Here is a 19,473-nt window from a genome sequence, read left to right as displayed (position 1 = left end):
ACGATCATTCAATTGTCATTGGAAGGTTCATGTATCAATACAGCGTTTGGTTTCTCTCCGTTTCTCGGCAATTTCTCTGAATCGATGAATCTGAAACGATGAATATTAGAAACCTCCAGCCACGGCGGGGAAGTCCAGCCAACCTGGAACTCTGACACCAACACTCAAATGGTGGGAAAAACAGATCGAAACGAAACAGATTTGACGCGGTAACGCTTAGGCCTAACGCGGCCCGAAACAAAACATGAGGCAGACCTCGAACCATCACCCAGCGGGTTTGAAACCGCGGACGATAGCCGTCAGCCCACCGTCAATATCCACTGTAAGGAGTGCACGGCAGCCTCCACTATCCCCGTTCCCCTCCCCTCCCCCCGCTGCTTGATCGTACAAGCGAAATTTTTCATACCAAACACTAACCTAAAACCTAGCCTCGCAGCAGGGGGACGGGCTGTGAGTGAGAGAGAAAGAAAAGAAGAAAGAAGGATAGAAAAACAGGATTCTCCACGGGAGGTTGGGCGTAATTCATTCATCGGTTTGACACACGCCCGCGTGTGGCCCTGAACCCTAAAGAGTTGCTGCGCCTCAAGACGTTTCAGCTCCGCCAATCCTTTCAATTCTCCTGCCAGGTCTTTTGAAACCCATTCGCAGTAAGTTGATTTTTGAGATCAATGCCGTGTCCATTCGCACCTAACCTGCTATGATTTGTTACTTTCATTCATGTATTTCTTCAAAATTCGGTGCTTATTTTGCCATTGATCATTCGATCACTGCCTGAACTTTTCCTGGTTGTGCCGTTACTTTGAAGCTCAGCATTGCTGGTTATTTGCATTTTCGTCGTCGTGGGCGTACCCCACGGTTTCTTATCTCTTCTATTTTCGTTTTGACATGCCAATGTTTGATCAAAAGCACTGCGCTTGCAAAGCTTCAACCAATCAGAGCTCTTGCTTTGTGTTGTTTGCTGCATGCTAGTGCCCAGTTTGCACTATGTGCTATGTCATAATTTAAGGATATCTTATATTGTTTCAGATGGCTGACTCAGAGAAGGCTCCAGAAATCCTGGAATCCCCAGATGTTGAAGATGTCGACTCCAGCTATAAACCACCTCCAGAAAAAAGCATTGAGGAAATCATGGCTGCGGATAAGGAAGATGAGAGCCTCCGCAAATACAAGGAAGCTCTTTTAGGGGATGCCAAATCGGGGGCTGTTGTGGTCGGTAAGTCTCTGCCAGTGTCAGTATTTCAACTGTCTTAGCTCTCAGCGCCTAAATTTGGTATAGTAAATTAATTCACCATTTTAATGTGTCTCTGCAGACCCCAATGATGAGCGTAAAGTTATTGTGAAGAAGCTAGCTTTGTGCGTCCCGGATAGACCAGACATGGAATTGGACCTCAGTGGTGATGTGTCACAGCTTAAAAAACAAGTAAGATTTCACTAGTGACGTCCTCTTTAACTTATGACCTCGAAGTCATCATTTATTTGTCTTGTTTTCCTTTCTGTCATCATAGGTCTTCACCATCAAAGAGGGAGTCTCTTACAAGATTCGTATTGATTTCATTGTCCAGCGAGAGATTGTCCATGGTCTCAAGTATGTTCAAAAGACCTACAGAATGGGTGTCCCAGGTGAGTCACTTCATTTTATTAAGTGTTAAAGAATTTTGGAAGGCCCCCCAGCTCTGGAATTATTCTTTGCTTTAAAAATTTGTTTTCATTTTAATGATTGGAAATTTAAATTACTTTTTCTCTGTATCTGCCTTTTGTAATTGTTTTCACAGTTTAAGTCATCCTCACTCAATATTTTTTGTTCATGTCCATGCCATGATTGTTTCTGTAGATTCCAATTCAATTATTTATTTCTAAAGTTTCTCTCTTGCCTCTACTCCTTTTTTCATCGGAACAGTAAGCTCTGCTACTGTGGGTGAGTTGTAAAAGGAGACTTCATGCTTGTTGTAGTTCACTGCTAAGCAAGGCACATGTAGTGTTTAACAGTAGACACCAATTCGAATTTATCTTTCCATATGTTTACTCAAGACAATAAAAACAGTACCCAGTCATGTCATTTAGAGTCCTAGAGTCCAGGGAATGTGTTACTATCATATTACTTTTCATTTCAGTGGATAAAATGACGCATATGGTCGGAAGTTACCCACCCAAGACGGAGATACAGTCCTACACAACCCCTGCCGAAGAAGCACCTGCTGGAATGATGGCTCGTGGAAGTTACTCTGTCCAGTCACTTTTCACTGACGATGACAAGCATGAGCACCTGAAATGGGAGTGGTGCTTTGATATCAAGAAAGATTGGAAAGACTAAATTCAGAAAATTGATCTTACGTTCTAACCTATATCCATTGGTTTCATTTTTGCTTTCTGCGTTTGGGAATTATGCATTTTAGTCTATTTCCTCAGGACTTGCCTGGCTGTTGGTTTTGAATCAAAAGTTTTCTTATGATGAAAATGAACTGACTGTTGCTGAAAGATTTGCATTTCACCCCATCTTGTCACAAACTAACATTTAGTATGCATAGCTAGAGACTGGGTAGTACAGCACTGTGACATAATCAATTACTTCAAGATTTGGTGTTTTGCAACTTTTCTTAATCAGAGATTAAAGATAATATTTTGTGTATTGCCCTATTTAATAAAGAGTCAAATATTTATGAATGCATTTATACTTAGGTATTTACCAATGTCAAATCTTATTTTGATGGATTTTATTTCAGTTAGTCCAGTAGATTTGTTTTTGAGCTTGAGGCAAAATAGGGTATGAATCATGTGTTAGTAGTTGGACTTGTAAAAATATTGTACGGCTAATTGCTGCACTCACTTAGTGGCTGTTAAATTCTCAGCCGAGAGTTGTGACCATCCTCTTTTATAGGCTTTATGGGTAATTGACCATTTATTTCTCCAAAGACAGTGATATAAGATTAGCAGTATTATTGACCATGATACCTTTGACCACATAGATAATTATATATCCCAATACTGCTTCAACTTGTCCTGACAATTTTGCATTTGCCTTGTTAATGTTCAGAACAAGAAAAATTTGCTTGAATACCAGTAAATTTTTCGGTCATTTAGTTGTGCCAATACCCGCATTTTCTGTGTGCTCAATGCTGTGACAGTGCATCAGCATGACACAAATGTGAACTTTTCAGACCAGGAAATTAATTTTTATGTAATGTGTTTGTTTTAAGATTTCCTTTGACCAAACAACCAGTGATATTTCATGCTGCATTTTGCTTTTTTAGCCAATGGTTGAATTGAAAAACTTTTGATTAGTTTGATATCTCTATTGTTACTTTGCTCTAGCGCTCTTTCCCTGCGTAATCTTATTCTTGCTTCATTTATATTTTTCTGTTTATTTTTTGAACCTTTAGAACAGTAAGAAATTTTGATAAGCCAACTTTTATAGTGTAATCATTACTTGCTTTCTCTGTCTTTGCATGGTTTGTTCTAGTTTCCTAGAGTTCCTATGAATTTTGCAATTTTTCTTAAAATTGAAAGCTGAAAAGGTTACCGATGATGTGTACTTTAAACTTCTAAACATTAAGATTACAGCTGCATGTTCTGTTAGGTGCGTCATGTATTTGAGTGATTAGAAAAAGACTTTGGAAGAAGGGGTTTGTTACTTTGTCCTACTCCTGATTTCTTGTAGGTATTATTTTCTTATCTTAAAATACCATTTTGGTGAGAAGCTAGGATTTCAAAGATTACTAATTTTGATCAATTTTATTTATATACCTAGCTGTCTAGATCCTCATCTTTACCAGTTATGTATAATGCAGTATTTCCTAGAATTCTGCTTGTACTGATTTGATATGTAAAGAAATCTGTAGCATTATGTTTACTTGTGTCTGCTCTTAATATTTTTAAAGCAATACAGTGGGTGTGTTTGTGTGCATGTTGCAAGTGAGATTGCAGGTCTGTGCATTGAAACAAATGGATACTAGGGCTCTCAGCCAGATTCTAGTTCCTTGCTTTCGCACTAGAGGTGCATCTCCTGGTGAGCTTATTCATTTTAAGTAAGTTGTAATCAAATGTAACACTAGCCATTGCCAACTCTGGTTTTCTTCTAACATCCAGACTGTGGGTTGTTGATTTTATGTTGTTGAAATGGTTGTGTGTGAAGCCAATGTGATTTTGTGTCTACATTGAGCAATAATAACTTGAAACTATGTAGTTCTTGTGTTCTCATTGCTTGTTATTGTGCCGGTAATGTAACAAAACTTTTGCAATTCCCTGAACTATTATTTTTTTCATATAATGAATTTTTGAGAAATTTTGCTTTTATTTAACCAGGATTAGTGATTTTTGTCATTTTTCTTACATGTTATATTGGACTGTTATTTGCCACGTTTATCTGTTTTTCATAGGATATTGGATCTGTACCTTGCTCACAATGGAACATCTTAAATCTCAGAGTACCTAGTCAGTCAGCTGTGAATGGTTATGATGTCAAGATCCATTAAACTTGTGAGATCCCTTAGATTAAGATGTTCCTTTCTTAGAGATGTGTTTATAGTTACTGTAATTGGTCCAATTCCATCTGCCAATCATTTTGTGTTTGAATAAAGCCAGTTGTATTTCAGCCAAACTCTGTAACTTTTTTCAAGCCTCATCCCTTTCACAAATGTTTCATAGGGGGCACCAGGGCAATGCACCAGGGTGGAGCAACATTTTGGGCTAAAGAATTCAAGTTGCTCCAGTCGGACTCCGGAGCTGAACTAGCTTCATGGGGAATGCCATGGAATACAAGTGTCAAGAATGGCAAGGTGGTTCAAATTTCCTGTCCCCGCGACACGACACAAGTCGAAGGGGTGGCCTATCTCTATGGCGCCATTGTTTTAGAAGCGTTTGGTGAGAGGGATAAAAAGAAGAAAAGACGATCAAAACTTTTAACTTGAAACAAAAAGTGATTTATTGATTTAAAAACAAATCAGATAATAATCAGAGAGCTTTAATACTATTAAATGAGGACACAAAGCAAAAAGTCAAGTTTTGATAAGAGCTCATTTCGTTCAAACAGATCAGCAATAACCAGATCTCAGTACTTAACGTGAACAAGCTGAGAAAAGAACAGATTATCGACAACAGCAGAGTACTGAATAAAATCTCTTAATTAATAATGTGGAATTGTTGCATAAGTGAAAACATTGTTGACATTCTAAAATATTTAAAAAATGTTTCCTTTCCCTCATCAAACATGGATTCAAAATACAATTTTAACAACTCCAATAATACTGAAAAGAAATCCTGAGTATAAAAGTGGTAATACGTAATGTTCAACATGACAGAGACAGATACCAAACTCATCCTTGTAAATTTTGAAGAAAAAAAGATACAGAGATGACTAGGGTGTCTGCCATAAGTAGTTTCAGGGTCAGCAATTTATCACAGCAAATCTACAACAATTTTCACACAAAATCTACTCTCTTGTCTCATAAAAGCCCTTCTTGTGTTTATTCTGCTATTACAACAATCTCATTCAAGATTATTTAGTACAACCAAATTTTGTACTAAGTTGTTCATTAAAATGCACATTGATTTAAAATAAACTTTTATAAATACTATCTTACAATAATGTAGTTTGAGCAGGCCTCAATGATTACAGTAGACACAGGCGCACTGTGTGCAAAACACCGGCTTAAAACTGGATGGAGAAATTATCTAACCATAGGCAAGAACTGTGGCACACATCCTAAAGACAAGATACTTTGCTGTTACTGAAACATACAAACAGAAATCACAGCAAAAAAATTATACGGACGTTTCAAAACCATGAAGTTACAGGATTGAAATGGTAGTTGATACCTCTGTGTACCAGATATGTGCACAATAAACTTAAGTGGTAAGAAGTCTTTTAAAATGTAGATATAAAGTTAGAAGACTAAAAAACATGTCTTTTACAATTACATAAAAATATGAGTAAAAATCACAATGAGTCTTGTACAAAGAAAAAAATTACTGCTCAGAATCATCAATTAAGGCAAATTTTTCTTCCAGCTCGTCTGTAAAAAAGCAAAACCAGATAAGCACTCTAGTACAAAATAGATATTTTAATGATTGTATTAGAACAATTACCTGCAACATCATTGAACTCCTCTTCTCGGAGTGCAGAAATAAGTCTGCCCAGAGTGGCCTCTTTGGGTTGCCCACCTTTCCATTCCTCCAACAGATACAAAACACAGGCATCTGCATCTTCTCCACTCATTACCATGCGCATGCGTAATGTATGTACAATTTTTGTCATACCCAGAATATGAGCAAGTGTGGACCATTTCCGAACAACACGGTGGTTGCGACGAACAATCGTCATCATCTCTGGAGTAATTGCTGAATAGTAAAAGAAAATTTGTTATAGTTTTCCTTTTGTTACACAACTTATAATGTAAGTTGTTCTCAAGAAAACATACTTTGGTTAAAAGTTTGCTCATTTATCTTTGATGCTTTATCATTCTTCTTAGATACAGAGCCAGTATGAAGGTTTTTGGAGGAAGCATCATTGATTTTTTTTTCAAAATCTGTTTCTTTTTTAATACATCTTGTCAGTACAGCAGTACTGTCAGGACTGCTTGGGTTTTTCATTGCAGGGGGTGATGATGATCGATCATTTTCTTCAGTTGTAGTATCCTGAACAGTCACAAATCAAACATTAAATAAGAAGTCGGGAGTCATAACATTAAGTGCAGCAAAGGCTTTGAGCTTGCCTCTGATTCAACTACTGGATCAGAAGATGGTAGAATTTCTTGCGGCTTTTTAGAAAGATTGTCCATTCTTAATTTAGTGAAGAAAAGATCACATTTATCTCTGAGCCACTTGTAATCTTCCTCCATGATTTCAAGGAAATTGTCATGGTCTTCTTCAGTCTTGTTGCGCATTAGTTCCATCAGTATTTCTACCTTCTCCTGATTGGTAGAGTAACTATTGAGCAGAATGAAATCGGATCTGCAATGTTTGGACAAGGTTGATATGGTTTTGTAAGCACAAATAAAACTCATAATTCTCACAACTTATAACAGAATTATAAATACTTGTCCAAAACATTCCGCTGAAGAAGTTTCACATCAATCAGGTTGTACTGCAAGTCAACCAAAATTTCTTTTGGAATTGAAGTCAACTTCATTTTCATCTTCTTCATCTGCTTAGATGGAGGAGATAACTCAATACACCTGTAAAATAACACACAACAATAAAATGAGAGATTAGGAAGAAACAAAAGAGGAGAATGAATTTGCCCAAATGTTGACAATCACTAGGATCCTGTTTATATCTAACCTTACAAGACTCATGTCTAACCAACATGGAAAAGGAACAAGGATTCAGTCCGAAAATAGTGTACACTTTCTTACGATCGAAAGACGGCAGCCGCACTATAAAAACGTCTCTCAGAGCTCTAAAGTGAAATAAAGAAATTTAGTCCATTGGTCAAGATTGGTCAAGATGCACGAAACCGGTGGCGTCCTTCGCCAAACCGTGGGGGGTACACTTTTCGCATCTCCTGAGGAGATGCAGGAGGAAGGTAAGGGAACTCACTAAGAAAGCGTGCAAGGGGTGCACCGCAGAATGCCGCAGCCGCAGGACAGGCGGCAGGTGCACTCGGGAATTGGACGCAACAGGTGTTTGCAAAGGGGGATCGAGAAGATCCCGTCCAGGTCCAGCCAGAAAACAAAAACAATGCTGCTGCTGCAACAGCAGACCGCTACGCTAGTGCCCCAAATGGACGCATCCTGGCGCGGGCGCGCTTGCGTCGCTTTGGGCCCTGGACGCATCCTTCGGACAAAGGGGGAGGGGGGGGGGAGCGCCAGCGGGCCCTTGCACGAGACTAGGCGGCTACACTGCTCGAAATGTGAGTGGCGAAAATTTTGAGCTGATCAACATTTGAATGGCCGCATGTCGACCGATCAGAGCGGAAGAATCAGAGCTGGCTCATCATTTTTAGTAGGGATGTCTAGGGGCACCTCTTTGATGTCTGAGTGTCACTATCGTCCCACATCACTTGTGAGGAAGGTAGCACCTTTTCCGATCATTGTCTGGCCTCGTATCTAAGATGTGAAGGCTGGCTTGGTCATCAATAAAATAATTGTTAATTTTGTTGAAGCTTTTATTCAGCATACTTGTTTTGCAGCAATGTGAACAGAACCCAATTTGTTGGTAGGATATAACGCTACATATTCATGATTCTAGACAAGTACTTTAGTTCCTATTGACGGCAACAAATTGTCTTGTGTGTTAAGGTTTAACATATTTGACAACAGTTTGTGCTGCTGAGTTGCCAGAAAATAAAGCCCAAATCCATTCAACTAAAATTAACTACAGTGGTCCAATCTAGTCTGTTTCTAGTGGCTCGTTTTGAATGAATTGGTCATGAATTTGTAATCGATTCAGAAAACTGGGTTTGAAAACCTAAGTCAACTAAAGGTTAACACTTTTAACAATCTACACACGTTTCCTAATTCGAACAACAACTTTGGCACCCCTTTCTTAGGAGACCATAAAATATATTACATTGATAACATATCTCTTTAGAGACTCTCTGTGTTGAATTCATTTCAACAGATCTCATTTTCATCAGATGGAAAGCAAATTTTACATGCATTAAGGCTTTAGTCCCTTTCTCCATACTTAGAAGATCATGCTACTGGATCTCACGATTAGTAATGGCAGTGAATCATACTGTTCTCCAGTAGGATATTTTCTTCATAAGTATCCTGAGGCATTATTGACCTCAATGTTGAGGCAGATGCTGTGTACATCATTGTGGTATAAGTAACAAGGCTCCGTAAGGTATACATATACAAATGTTACGTAGATAAGAATACAGAAAGTAACATACTTTCACTTATAAGAGGGACTAACTTCTACCATGATACTAAATACAAAAGATTCAAAGTTGATACAGTTAAAAAGGTAAGTCTTTTTTAGGAGACGGTTTGTATAGCAGTATCACATGCAGAAGTCTCATTATACTGATTTATCAAAAAGTCACCAGCAATTAATTTTCATCCCTCTAATCAGAAAAGAAAATTTTAAGCTTAAGCACATGCAACATACATTGGAACAACAGTAAATTAACAGAAGAGAATATACTCATGATTGGAACTCTTTTATCCTCAATCAAGGCCCATCACTACACCATGAAGATGTAAATGCATTCTTTCATAAATAAATAAAAAAAACAACATATTCCATAAAATATAATTTTATTTTAATATAATTTTTATATAAATTAAGAGTTAAGAAATTAATCCTTCCTGAAAGCAAACAATTAACACTATGGCTAGATGGACAGATTGCTAATACTATTGTGTAGTGCATTGAGTGGAAGGCAAACAAACAGCAGCAGCATAGCAGGTACTCAACCGACTAAACGTCTATAAATTAATGGAAGAGAGAAATAGATGCCTATGATAAGGTTAGTCAAATAAAATGGAAACTGTGCAGGACGCACAACACATAAAATATGTCTTATAAAAAGGCAAACAAAAGGTACTATAAAAATAAAATAATGAAAACATAAAAACGTGAAGTCACTTTTTATAGTATACACAACAATACACTGTCAAATAAACAGATTTTATAATCTTTTTAGAACATTCCAACTGGAAAAAAAAAACAACATGCAAGTTTCAGAAATCTGTTTAGTGATTAAATCTGTTTTCTAGCCCAAGATGCAAGTAAGGGAGTAGTTTCTCAGATCGAGGGTAAACACTTTAAAGAGTACAGCCTCCCTGAGAGTGGACAATAATCTCCTAAAAATAGAGCTGCCTCTCAGCCTCAGCTACTCCTGCTAGAATATGTGTTCACTTGTGAGGTGCATATTTTATATACACAAAGCCAACTTATATGTGCTACTTAGTAGCTATTAACAATAATTTATCTTGTACACTTCGCTTATTTCTGCTCTGCTGCCAATGTATCGTCTTGGTGAAGTCACATCTCATATGGAGGTGAATGAAGATGAATAATACAATGAAAGGGATGCAAGGTGAATGAAAGGTGAAAGTGAACAGAATGTGAATAAGACACATCCAGTGAGCCACAAGTAAAATTAAAATGTAAATGTAAACACAAACAAATCTACAATTTCACATTAACATCATGTCCAAATAGTAGTTTAAAAAAAAAGAATTAAAATGGACAGGCTAATTTTACAACATCAATGTAATAACAAGTCCCTCTTCCTCAAACTACTTGGGCGGGCAACAAAATGAGATTTTTAATGTGCCATCAAAAAACAAGGGTATTGTGCCTTGCTCAGAGCGAAATCCAGTTTCTTAAGGAGCATGATCAAACTCAGTGATGCACTAGCTGAATTGTGAAGATCTGAAATTTTCAGATCAGTTTCAACCTGAAAAAAAAAAAAAAACAATGACAAAAATGTGCAAATTGTGAGCTTACAAGAAAACTTTTCGTTTTGTTATAAATTTAACTACATACCAGTTCACTGAGATGCACCACTGGCTGTCTGCTGCTGAATTTCAATCTTTTCTACTGTCATGTCAGGGTTCATCAGAGTAGCTTCTTGAATAGCTTCTGCCAATGCCTTGTCGTGGTCAATAGGATCTCCATCCGACTGAATGGTTATCTTCTGCTCCACTCGAGTCTCCACAACACCATCTCGTTCTGTCTTGTACTGTTTTTTTTGTTGTTGTAAAAAGAGATTATTTTTACAAACTAAAGCTAGAACAGAGACCTATTTACCTCAAGGGGAAAGATTGAACTTACAGTCACTGTTTCGACAGTCCTTGTCTTGCTGCTGATGGTTTGGGAGCTGACAATTTCACCCTCTGCACTGTAGGTACCATCTTCAGTTTCCAGGGCAACTTTCCGGCTCTCAGTTTGAACCAGTGGAACTTGTGTCGTGCTGGTCAAGGCTGGGGCCTCTCCTCCCTCGTTGAACACAAGAGTTTCAGTCTGGACAATTCCGTGTGGCTGAAAGCAAAAGTGCATTACATGCAGAAATTATTTGAGTGATATCAAAGTCAGATTGGCCATAAATCACCATGAGACTCTCAAGAAAGCTAAACAAGACCAATTGTTTTCTGCATCTAAGTGCAACCTGCAAGGTACATTTGATCCAGGCAGTATAGCACAGTTGCAATCTGCTGAAAGAAAATTGCAGTAGCATATGACATATGTACATGAGGGATATTTCCCAGTATCAGTACAAACAGTGCTCTAAAGAATGTGCATGGCGAAGCGAACGAGAAGCATTCAGGGCATGGAAGGCCCAGGTGCTTGATGGCGCCACACTTGCAAAACTTAGGCTAATCAAGAGGGTAAACCAATTCCATGCAACAGAAGAAAGGAGCGAGGGGAATGTAAACATTATAAGAGTTCCAAAAATTAGCTGAAGGTTGACATTCATGGTTGAACTCTTCATAATGATTACAGCAGAGCTCCTTCCTTTGTGGCGCCAAGCAAACAAGCAAGCAAAACCAACCTGGAACAACGGGTCATCATCAGCATTGCAGTTGACAAAGTACTCGCCCTGAGAGTCATCCAAGATGTCCACCGGTGTACCAGAATCATCCGAGCTCGTAGAATCAGATGAACTTGACAACCTATGACGCTGCACAGGGTAGCGTGGCATGGAGTGCCGTTAGTGGTGCAAATAGCCATGCAATTTTCCAACATGCAATGTGTCAGCATTCTGTATCCTACCATAGCCTAAATGCTTTCTTTTAAAATAATTTTTTTTTTGCAAAGTTTATGAGAAGAGTACTTTATGAGAAGTTGATGACAGTTTTAAATATGATGTTATTCTCAAAAGCAGAGTCGAAAGTACTGCAGGAATTGAGCATTGATGTGATAAAAAGTGAAAACACTTTATCCCCAAATGACATAAAAAGAGATAAAGTTCATATTGAATTCAGTTTGAAGAGGGAACGTACTTAAACAATATGGATATCTAACTAGAAATTGTGTGACTCATGATTAGGTATCACACATCACTAGACACTTAAAGCAATTTAGAACATAAAAAAAGCAGAAGTATTTTTGTAGTCTCTCTAAGAGAGTAGTGCAAATATAAACCAAGTGTTTTGTCAAAACATAAAGCAAGTAATACATGGCCGGTGCAATGTGTTCATACAATAATAATAATAATAATAATAATAATTCACTGTTGTGACACATTTCTACCATAGAAAAAATTGAGTGTGACGGGAAAAAAGGTGTGCTTCAACAAACCTGAGTGTCACTTCCGCTTAAAACAGTGGATGTGGCTCGGACCTCCTGAGTCACCACTCGCTGCTCCTGGCGAGTAGCACTAGTTGTCATAGTGTGTGCCACTGTTTTCTCTTCAACCTGAAACAGTCAAAGAAGAATCTTTAGAAGTAAGTTTTGGTGGAACAGGCCACTTTTGGTTTTCATGCAACATGAAAATGAAAACTTCTGTGGTTTTTAGACCTATTGTGATTATTATTTTATTTGTTGTGGACTCATGTTTATGAGTGTGCTTCATGACTGGGCAATACCAACCTGGCTGGTCTTAGCATTCTTCTCAAGATCCTCATGGGTTGTTGCTGTGCGGGTGGTGACAGCAGTTGCAGTGACATATGGGGAGCGCCCATTGTCATTCACGCCCTCCGCCTAAATACACAAGCAGTATAAGCTACAGTGCAAAAACTACTATCAACTATCCAACAGCCTACTCTAAAATTTAAACTTCAAAAAGAAAGCAAAGTTCGTCATGAAGAATTACTGGAAATTTAACATACATATTGGGACAAACTAAAATACCTTAGATGTTTCTTTTTTTCCAAAATTGCACTGAAACTCAGTGATAATTTCCACAATAAAGAAAAAAGGGTTACAACGTTGAGTTCAAAGTGGAAATGGAGTGGAGTCCAAAAAATTCAGTAAGATGAGATCAATTTTTGAATACAAAATGCAAAACTACCATAATGCACCATGCAGAGCATAGTAAAACTTCAAACTAAAGCAAATGATAAAATTTCCAAGAACAAACAAATCTTTCACTCTACACGGCAGAACCAAACAATAAAACAAGCTATAGCAAACCTTGTGTTCGTGCGTAGAGACATTAACAGCTCCCGTACCAAGATCTTCAACTTTCTCCTCAATGTTGTGAGTCAGACCTTCACTGTCTTTGACAACAGTCTGTTTGGTGGTTGTCTTCACAACTTTAGGAGTGCCCGCTGCCAACTGCTTATCAGAAGAACCAGCCTTCTTCTTACTAGGAGTACGAGGCAGCTTTAATTTTGCAGCAATACCCTTAATTCCTCGAGATCTTTCCCCTTCAGCATACTCAGCTGTGTCGTCACTTTCTGAGGCCGCTTCCCCACCGGAGGTACTTTCTTCAGGATGGCCTGAACCTGCAGCCCCAGCAGCACCAAGAATCGTCTTTGTCTTGCTTGACTTTTCTTTAGCGTCTTTAAGTGCCTTGGCTTCCTTCTCTCGAAGTTCTTTGGCCTCCTTTTCTTTGGCAGCCTTCTCCTTCGCCTCTTTTTCCTTGGCTTCCTTCTCCTTGGCCGCCTTTTCCTTAGCTTCCTTCTCCCTGGCGGCCTTCTCCTTGGCCTCTTTGTCCTTCTGTTCCTTCTCCCTAGCCGCCTTCTCCTTGGCTTCCTTGTCCTTCAGTTCCTTCTCCTTGGCGGCCTTCTCCTTGGCCTCCTTGTCTTTGGCCGCCTTTTCCTTGGCTTCCTTTTCCTTGGCCTCTTTCTCCTTAGCGGCCCTCTCCTTGGCCTCCGCCTTGGCCTTCGCTTCCTTCTCCTTGGCTTCCCTGGCTTCCTTCTCCTTGGCCTCCCTCAGCTCCTTGTCCTTGGGGTCGTCGCTGTGCTTGGCGCCCAGGGCGCCTCCCAGCCCGCCGAGCCCCCACTTGCTCTTCTTCTTGTCCTTGGCCGCCTTGCTGGAGGGCGAGTCCTGGCTGCCGGGGCTGCCGGCGCTGCCAGGGCTGCTGGCGCTGCCCATGCTGGTGGGGCTGCTGGGCGAGCTGTAGCCCTGTTGGCCGTGCTGCGCGGCGAACTCGGACTCCTTGGCGAGGAACTCGGCCACCGGGCTGCTGGGCGAAGCGCGGCCCGCGCCGCCAAACTCGGTGGTCACGGTCGTCGTGGTGATGGTCCGCTTGGCGCCGGGGGACGCCGCGATGCCCGTCGTCCTGCCCAGGGCGCCGGCAGCGCCGCCACCGACTCGCGGGGAGTCGCCGGGGCCGCCGTAGGGGTAGGAGCCGCCCACCAGCCCCTCGTCGAAGTTGCCCGAGGTGGGGGAGGTGGCGGAGGTGGAGATGGTGTAGGACGCAGGGCCGCTGCCCGCCGCGCCGGCCGCCGGCGTCTTGCCCGCGGCCGCAGACTGCACTGCCGCGTCGGCGCCGCTACCGAACAGGAAGCCGGACTTCATGTCCAGCCTGCGGCGCGCGGAGGGAGAGCCACCGGCCGCGCCGCCGTCCGCCGCGCCGCGGGCCTGCTCCTTGCGCGCGGCCGACTCGACGTAGTCCAGCCCGGGGGTCTTGATGCCGACGCCGGAGACCGCCGTGCTGCCGTCGGCGTTCTTGTCGCCGGCAGCAGTCTTCCTCTTCTCCGCGGTCTCGGCCAGCTTGCGCGCCTCGCCGGGGGCGTAGTTGAAGGCCAGGCCGGTGAGGATGCGGCCCGAGGTGGGCGAGCGCTGTTCGTCCTGAAGGCCGCCCGCGCCGCGCTGCTGCCGCTGCCGCTCCTCGTACGAGAAGCCGCGCTCCTGGGGCTTGAACGGCTTGTTCCGTAGCTCGGCGTCGTCCGCCACGTAGTCGTACTCGCGCGTGTAGCCCGGCAGCGTCGGCGAGCCGTGGGGAGGGCCGCCGCCAGGGCTGGTGGAGCCCAGGCTGCCGTCCTGGCCCTGGCCCTGCTTGTCCGGGCTGGACTGCGCCGAGGACACGTCCGTGTCCAGGGAGGTGTCGGCCAGCTCCTTGACGGCCACGGCCGTCTTCTTGCCCTTCTTGGCGGCGGCGGCGGCCTTCTCGCGCTCCTTCTCCTCCTTCTTGCGTCGCTTCTCCTCGTCCTTTACTCGCTTCTCCTCGTCCTTGATTCTCTTCTCCTCTTCCTTCCTCCTCTTCTCCTCCAGCCGTTTGGCCTCCTTTTCGCGCAGTCTCTCTTCCGTCTCCCTGGACTTGCTGCGAAGCAGGGCGGACACCGCCGAGGCCGTGGTGCTGGAGGGAGACTTGTCGGCCTGCCCCAGGCCCTGGCCCTGCCCCTGCCCCTGTCCGCCACTCACGGCCTGCTCCGTGAGCTCGATGCCCTCCCGGTCGCGGCCCTGGTCGTTGCTCTGGTCGGAGAGTCCCTTGTTGCCCTTATCTTTGTCCTTACCACTGAGTCTGCGACTGGAGCCCTTGCCAAACAGCGTTACCGGACTCTACGCGCGAGACAACAAAATGGAAACAAAATAAAAACAAGCACAAGCAAGAGTCCAAACAGGCAAAGCAAAATAGTCAGCAAAACCAGGCTAATTCAATGTCAGCTACAATAGCTGCTCGGATCATCACACTACTAAATGATAACATTTCTGACTCTATGTTCAAAAACCCACCATTCGAGAGAAAGAAAAAAAAAACGGGTATCACAATAAAAAAAATCTAGAGATAATATAAAAGATGCATTAACAGCCAAAATAAAATTTACTTTATACAAGTAAGGAACAATGCGTGCACAAACGTCACATCTCAGCAACACTGCTACATCTTAAGGCAAACCTAAAATAACGCTTTCAAAACCTACTTTGAAATATTAAGCCAATGAATAAGGTTTCAGCCCTAGACTATACCAAAATAATGATGATAAATAATAGGAATACATGTGACTCACCTTAATTTTGCTCTTGTCCTTGTCAGGACTATCTATTATCTTGTCCTTTCCAGCTTTCCTTGCAGAATCAGAAGATGGGTCCGTGATGAATGAGTCATCTCGGTTTTCCTTTTCATTGTCGTCATCTGTCTCTCCCAGCCCATTTTCTTTCTCCTTACTCTTCTTGCTTCGCCCTAATTTGATTCCTCCAAGTGGCAACACAGCAACACCGCCAATTGGTTTCTGAAAAGACAAAATATTGAAATAATTTTCTTTGATCCATCATTTAAAACACGATCTTAGTAATAAAGTTATTTACTGTTTACAATTAAAAAATCAAAATGAAAAACATCCAACAAAATACATTCTAGAGAATTAACAAACAAACGCATAGAAAATAATACTAAAAAGAAATTTACATAAATGCAGTTTTGATCAATTACAAACACCACTAACAGCATGAAACAGATGATGAACTCATGATGGAATGATGCACTTTACACTTTGTGGTCTAAGACAGCTGCAAACAAACGGCAGTCGGGCAGAAGCTTGAGGATGAGGAAAATTTCACAGTGAATGAAGATTAGGATTATGATGCAATGCAGGACATGTCATGGTTTTCTATAGTTCAAGGAAACATGACGTTGAAAAGCAGCATGCATGTCATGGCTAATTTGTCATCAGACAAAAGTTAAAAAAGGATTGACAGACTAGAGAGGGGAAGCACTCCAAAACCAAAACAAAAAATTAAACCAAAACCGCCTTGTCTCCACCAAAGCTGAAAATCGAACTCAAACACTACAAAAAAGACAACCAACAAATGTTGTGATGGCTCTGCAAGGCAGACTGGTTTGCATCAGCTTAGCAGCATAGATGAAGCAGACAAAGCTACCTTCGGTTTTTCTGATGAGGAGTCTCTGTCTCTACGGCTTCCAGCCTCATATTCCCCTTCTGATGAGCTGTCAGAGCTACCACTTGATTCACCCAAGCTGCCTTTTCGTCCTCGCTATAAGTGTTAGTATAAATTAGACACTAAACAAGGATACTCGAGCAATCACAGTTAAATTCAAACTTTCATACATAAAAATTTAGTTCCAGAATTCAGAGAGAAAGATTGTAGAAAGACCACAATTACACTCCCAAAACACATTAGAAATGCAGAAAACTCACACTGAGTTCAGTGGAATCACTCCAAACAGAGTTGACAGTCCCCATATCCATAACTTAAAAATACATATAAACGTAAAAAGAAAATATTCAAAGAAACACACCTTATCCTTGGATTTCTTGTCCTTATCCTTCGATGTGTTGAGGCTGTGTTCCTCTGGGATTCTGCCTGGGGCATGAGGCATTGTGTGCCGCTTCGGGTCATTTTCATCCCCCAGTGTTCTATGGCCAAGAGCTAGTTGAAAAAGTATTTATTAAAAATTAATTCAGTTCAATAGAGTGTTATTATTCTATTCTAAAGATCAGTTTTGTGCTTACTATCCATACTGCGGCTGGTGAGTCGCCTTCCACTCAGTGACCTTTCAAATTGGGGTGCTTGCCTGTCAATAGGCAGTTTTCTTGATTCATAATGTGTGCGTCCCGAGTAACGGAACTTGGAACCAAATCGTGGGAATAGTCCTGATTTCATTGTTGGCTCTGGTTTCATCAACCTGGACCAAAAAGTTAATTGATATTTTGTTGCATATGAAAGATCCATCTGTACAAAGGAAGAAGAAAAATTGTACATACCGGAAGAATGTATGGTGTTCTACACAAACTTTCCACAGCTTCTTGGCTGCTCTGTGATTTACAAGCTTGAAGCAGACTGTTGATTCATACTGTTCATATTCTCCTGGCCTAATTTTAATGTAAAAGTTGTGACGCTTATAAGATATTTTGAGGATTTTGGGCCAAGCAAACCTATTAATTCTCAACCTAAAATAACAGACAAAAATCAAAATGTTAAAAATAATTCATTAAAAAAGTCTTATAATACAACATATTTCTATTTTATGTGGGGTGGTAAGGGGTCTTCTAGTTGACTTACCTATCTCTGTAGACCAGCAAGCCAGATGCACACACACCTAGCATGATATCTACACCTTCATTGTCCTTGGCTGGATGGAGATCGACTCCATACATTGCTAACTTTTTGGCATTTTCCAAAAAGTGCAGTTCTGCCTCTGCTGGTGTCTGGCCTTTGTGGGTGCGGTGTAATTCAATAACTTTGTCTTCCAGTTCTGAGGTCTGATTTGGTGCAAATCTAAATTCACTGAGATAGTTACGTCCATGCTCTTCCAGGTCAAAATCACCCAGCTCTGATTGAACCAGGTAGGACCCCAAGAGGGCGTGGGTGACAAATGAGCAAGGTAACCGCTCATTCAGAATGTCGTTTCGGATTTGCAAGCACAAGTGATACCTGCATCACACAGAAAGAAAAAGGAAATTAGTTTTGAACCATTTTCAAGACAATGACAAGACAATAGCACCATTAATTTTTTTTTGGCTTAATTTTTTGTTTACCTTGTGATATCCTCTTGCAGTTGAGCTGGGTCGGGAGGGTAGAATTTGACTTCGAAGTTAAACTTCCAAGGATCATCTGAACAGAAAAGAAAACGGGCGCAAGATTAGAGGGAGATATTCGGGTCTCCTTCGCCTCCTCAACAGGAGTTGATTCTTCTCCTCCACTGTGAGTGTTGCACGGTGCACGACCGGCGAGGCCCCGCCTGCCCCCCGCCCCTGGCCGACAACGAGCAGAACAGTCCAGCCATCATCTTGTCACACTCATGAGCAATGTATAACACCAGTCGGTGTGTGGGAGTGGGATGACTGCCCTGACTGCCCCTGGGGCCACGCGGCCACGCCACGGGAAGTTCAAGCTCCGCCTCAACAAGAACGAGAACCGAACCAGCAACCCGAACACTCTCCAGAAACAAACGGTAAACATCCGAGCCGAGAGCGAGAGGGCGCGCGATGCGATGGCGATGACGAGACGGCATGTACTCACTTTTGAAAAACTTGGATAATCGTCGGTCGAGCTCCACCCAGTTTCGGGGGTCGTGGCGGTCTTCGTACGTCAGGCCGAAGTAGTCCTTCTCCACCAGGTTGAGGGTGTCGCACACCAGGTCCAGCAGCTCCTGGCCTTTGGCCTTGCGCTGCAACCACAAGCAAAGAACGGCAACATTAAACTCACGGACATGACGAAGCTTAAACCATTGGTGGAGTCAAAAGTTCGGTTCGAGTCCCATTTAGCGACTCGGGGGCTCAAAACGCGTCTAGAATTTTTGCCGCCTCCGCCAGTCTTCTGGCTCACTGTGCAGCACCCCGGCCGGCGAAGAGCGGCAGGGTATCCGGCTTGGTAAAACTACCACACACGGCCAAGGCGCGGCAGGGCGCGGCAGGGCGCGGCACGCACAGTGCACAGTAGTACAGGTGTAATCAGACGCCCTGCCAGGGAAAGCCCAAGCCCTCTTATTGATCTACTGCACCTCACGCCACGACGTCACGCTATGTCGGAGCGAGCGAGCGAGCGAGAGAGACAGAAAGGGGGAGGGGGTCGCGACACGCCCCGCGGTGCGTGTGTATGCAAATGGGGGTAGGCTGGCCGTGGCTTGTCGCTGTATCCCTCTCTGTCGCACTCACGGCGCGTCGCGCAGGGGTGCGAGAGAGACAGAGCGAGGGCGCGCTGTTCAGGGGGAGCGACGCGCCTCACACG

The 19,473-nt window shown here is 42.4% G+C and overlaps 3 protein-coding genes across 8 annotated transcripts in view; 1 reads left to right on the top strand and 2 right to left on the bottom strand.

Moving 5' to 3' along the window:
* Positions 1 to 461: 461 nt before the first annotated feature.
* LOC117646167 (rho GDP-dissociation inhibitor 1) lies at positions 462 to 4,594 on the top strand. Its single transcript, XM_034386940.1, has 5 exons — positions 462 to 647; positions 1,027 to 1,213; positions 1,311 to 1,420; positions 1,506 to 1,620; positions 2,112 to 4,594. Exons 2-5 carry the CDS (start codon positions 1,027 to 1,029, stop codon positions 2,309 to 2,311), a joined length of 612 nt encoding a protein of 203 aa, XP_034242831.1. The 5' UTR covers positions 462 to 647; the 3' UTR covers positions 2,312 to 4,594.
* A 299-nt stretch (positions 4,595 to 4,893) lies between these two features.
* Positions 4,894 to 7,769, bottom strand: LOC117646165. Of its 3 annotated transcripts, XR_004587764.1 has the most exons (8): positions 7,534 to 7,769; positions 7,276 to 7,393; positions 7,032 to 7,169; positions 6,708 to 6,945; positions 6,414 to 6,630; positions 6,082 to 6,333; positions 5,812 to 6,008; positions 4,894 to 5,723 (listed from the first exon to the last, which is right to left on the bottom strand). XR_004587764.1 is itself a non-coding variant. In XM_034386937.1 (7 exons), the coding sequence occupies exons 2-7, from the start codon at positions 7,287 to 7,289 to the stop codon at positions 5,962 to 5,964; spliced, it is 906 nt and encodes a 301-aa protein (XP_034242828.1). In that variant the 5' UTR covers positions 7,290 to 7,393; positions 7,534 to 7,769; the 3' UTR covers positions 4,894 to 5,961. The 3 variants fall into 3 exon arrangements, 2 of the variants coding, with proteins under 2 accessions (XP_034242828.1, XP_034242829.1); XM_034386937.1 differs by having other exon boundaries at positions 4,894 to 6,008; XM_034386938.1 differs by lacking the exon at positions 7,276 to 7,393 and having other exon boundaries at positions 4,894 to 6,008; positions 7,534 to 7,768.
* A 314-nt stretch (positions 7,770 to 8,083) lies between these two features.
* The window catches only part of LOC117646162 (protein 4.1 homolog), a 30,335-nt gene continuing 18,945 nt past the window's right edge, over positions 8,084 to 19,473 (bottom strand). For 2 of the 4 annotated variants that reach the window (XM_034386931.1, XM_034386932.1), the window contains exons 3-17: positions 18,766 to 18,913; positions 18,282 to 18,357; positions 17,806 to 18,177; positions 17,508 to 17,693; positions 17,256 to 17,428; positions 17,042 to 17,172; positions 16,663 to 16,776; positions 15,792 to 16,013; positions 13,027 to 15,342; positions 12,484 to 12,594; positions 12,193 to 12,309; positions 11,444 to 11,572; positions 10,726 to 10,932; positions 10,438 to 10,633; positions 8,084 to 10,348 (exon numbers count right to left, since the gene is read on the bottom strand). In XM_034386931.1, coding sequence (XP_034242822.1) covers positions 10,442 to 10,633; positions 10,726 to 10,932; positions 11,444 to 11,572; positions 12,193 to 12,309; positions 12,484 to 12,594; positions 13,027 to 15,342; positions 15,792 to 16,013; positions 16,663 to 16,776; positions 17,042 to 17,172; positions 17,256 to 17,428; positions 17,508 to 17,693; positions 17,806 to 18,177; positions 18,282 to 18,357; positions 18,766 to 18,913 — 4,494 coding nt within the window. In that variant the 3' untranslated portion in view covers positions 8,084 to 10,348; positions 10,438 to 10,441. The remainder of the gene's footprint in view (positions 10,349 to 10,437; positions 10,634 to 10,725; positions 10,933 to 11,443; positions 11,573 to 12,192; positions 12,310 to 12,483; positions 12,595 to 13,026; positions 15,343 to 15,791; positions 16,014 to 16,662; positions 16,777 to 17,041; positions 17,173 to 17,255; positions 17,429 to 17,507; positions 17,694 to 17,805; positions 18,178 to 18,281; positions 18,358 to 18,765; positions 18,914 to 19,473) is intronic. The other 2 variants (XM_034386934.1, XM_034386933.1) reach the window with 2 other exon arrangements.

Source organism: Thrips palmi, unplaced genomic scaffold (genome assembly GCF_012932325.1).
Source record: "Thrips palmi isolate BJ-2018 unplaced genomic scaffold, TpBJ-2018v1 HiC_scaffold_19, whole genome shotgun sequence".
In the NCBI taxonomy this organism is placed as follows: Eukaryota; Metazoa; Arthropoda; class Insecta; order Thysanoptera; family Thripidae; genus Thrips; species Thrips palmi.
The sequence above is the reverse complement of the archived record's forward strand: the minus strand, read 5'-3'. Positions and strand labels throughout refer to the sequence as shown.

What these genes read in the sequence shown, in the direction of transcription:
- LOC117646167 (XM_034386940.1), top strand. Translation starts at nt 1,027, where the DNA reads ATGGCTGACTCAGAGAAGGCTCCAGAAATCCTGGAATCCCCAGATGTT. An exon ending in TGTCACAGCTTAAAAAACAA is followed by an intron (nt 1,421 to 1,505) that starts GTAAGATTTCAC and finishes CTGTCATCATAG; the next exon opens with GTCTTCACCATCAAAGAGGG. An exon ending in CTACAGAATGGGTGTCCCAG is followed by an intron (nt 1,621 to 2,111) that starts GTGAGTCACTTC and finishes TTTTCATTTCAG; the next exon opens with TGGATAAAATGACGCATATG.
- LOC117646165 (XM_034386937.1), bottom strand. An exon ending in ATCCAGTAGTTGAATCAGAG is followed by an intron (nt 6,631 to 6,707) that starts GCAAGCTCAAAG and finishes GTGACTGTTCAG; the next exon opens with GATACTACAACTGAAGAAAA. An exon ending in TGAGCAAACTTTTAACCAAA is followed by an intron (nt 6,334 to 6,413) that starts GTATGTTTTCTT and finishes TTTACTATTCAG; the next exon opens with CAATTACTCCAGAGATGATG.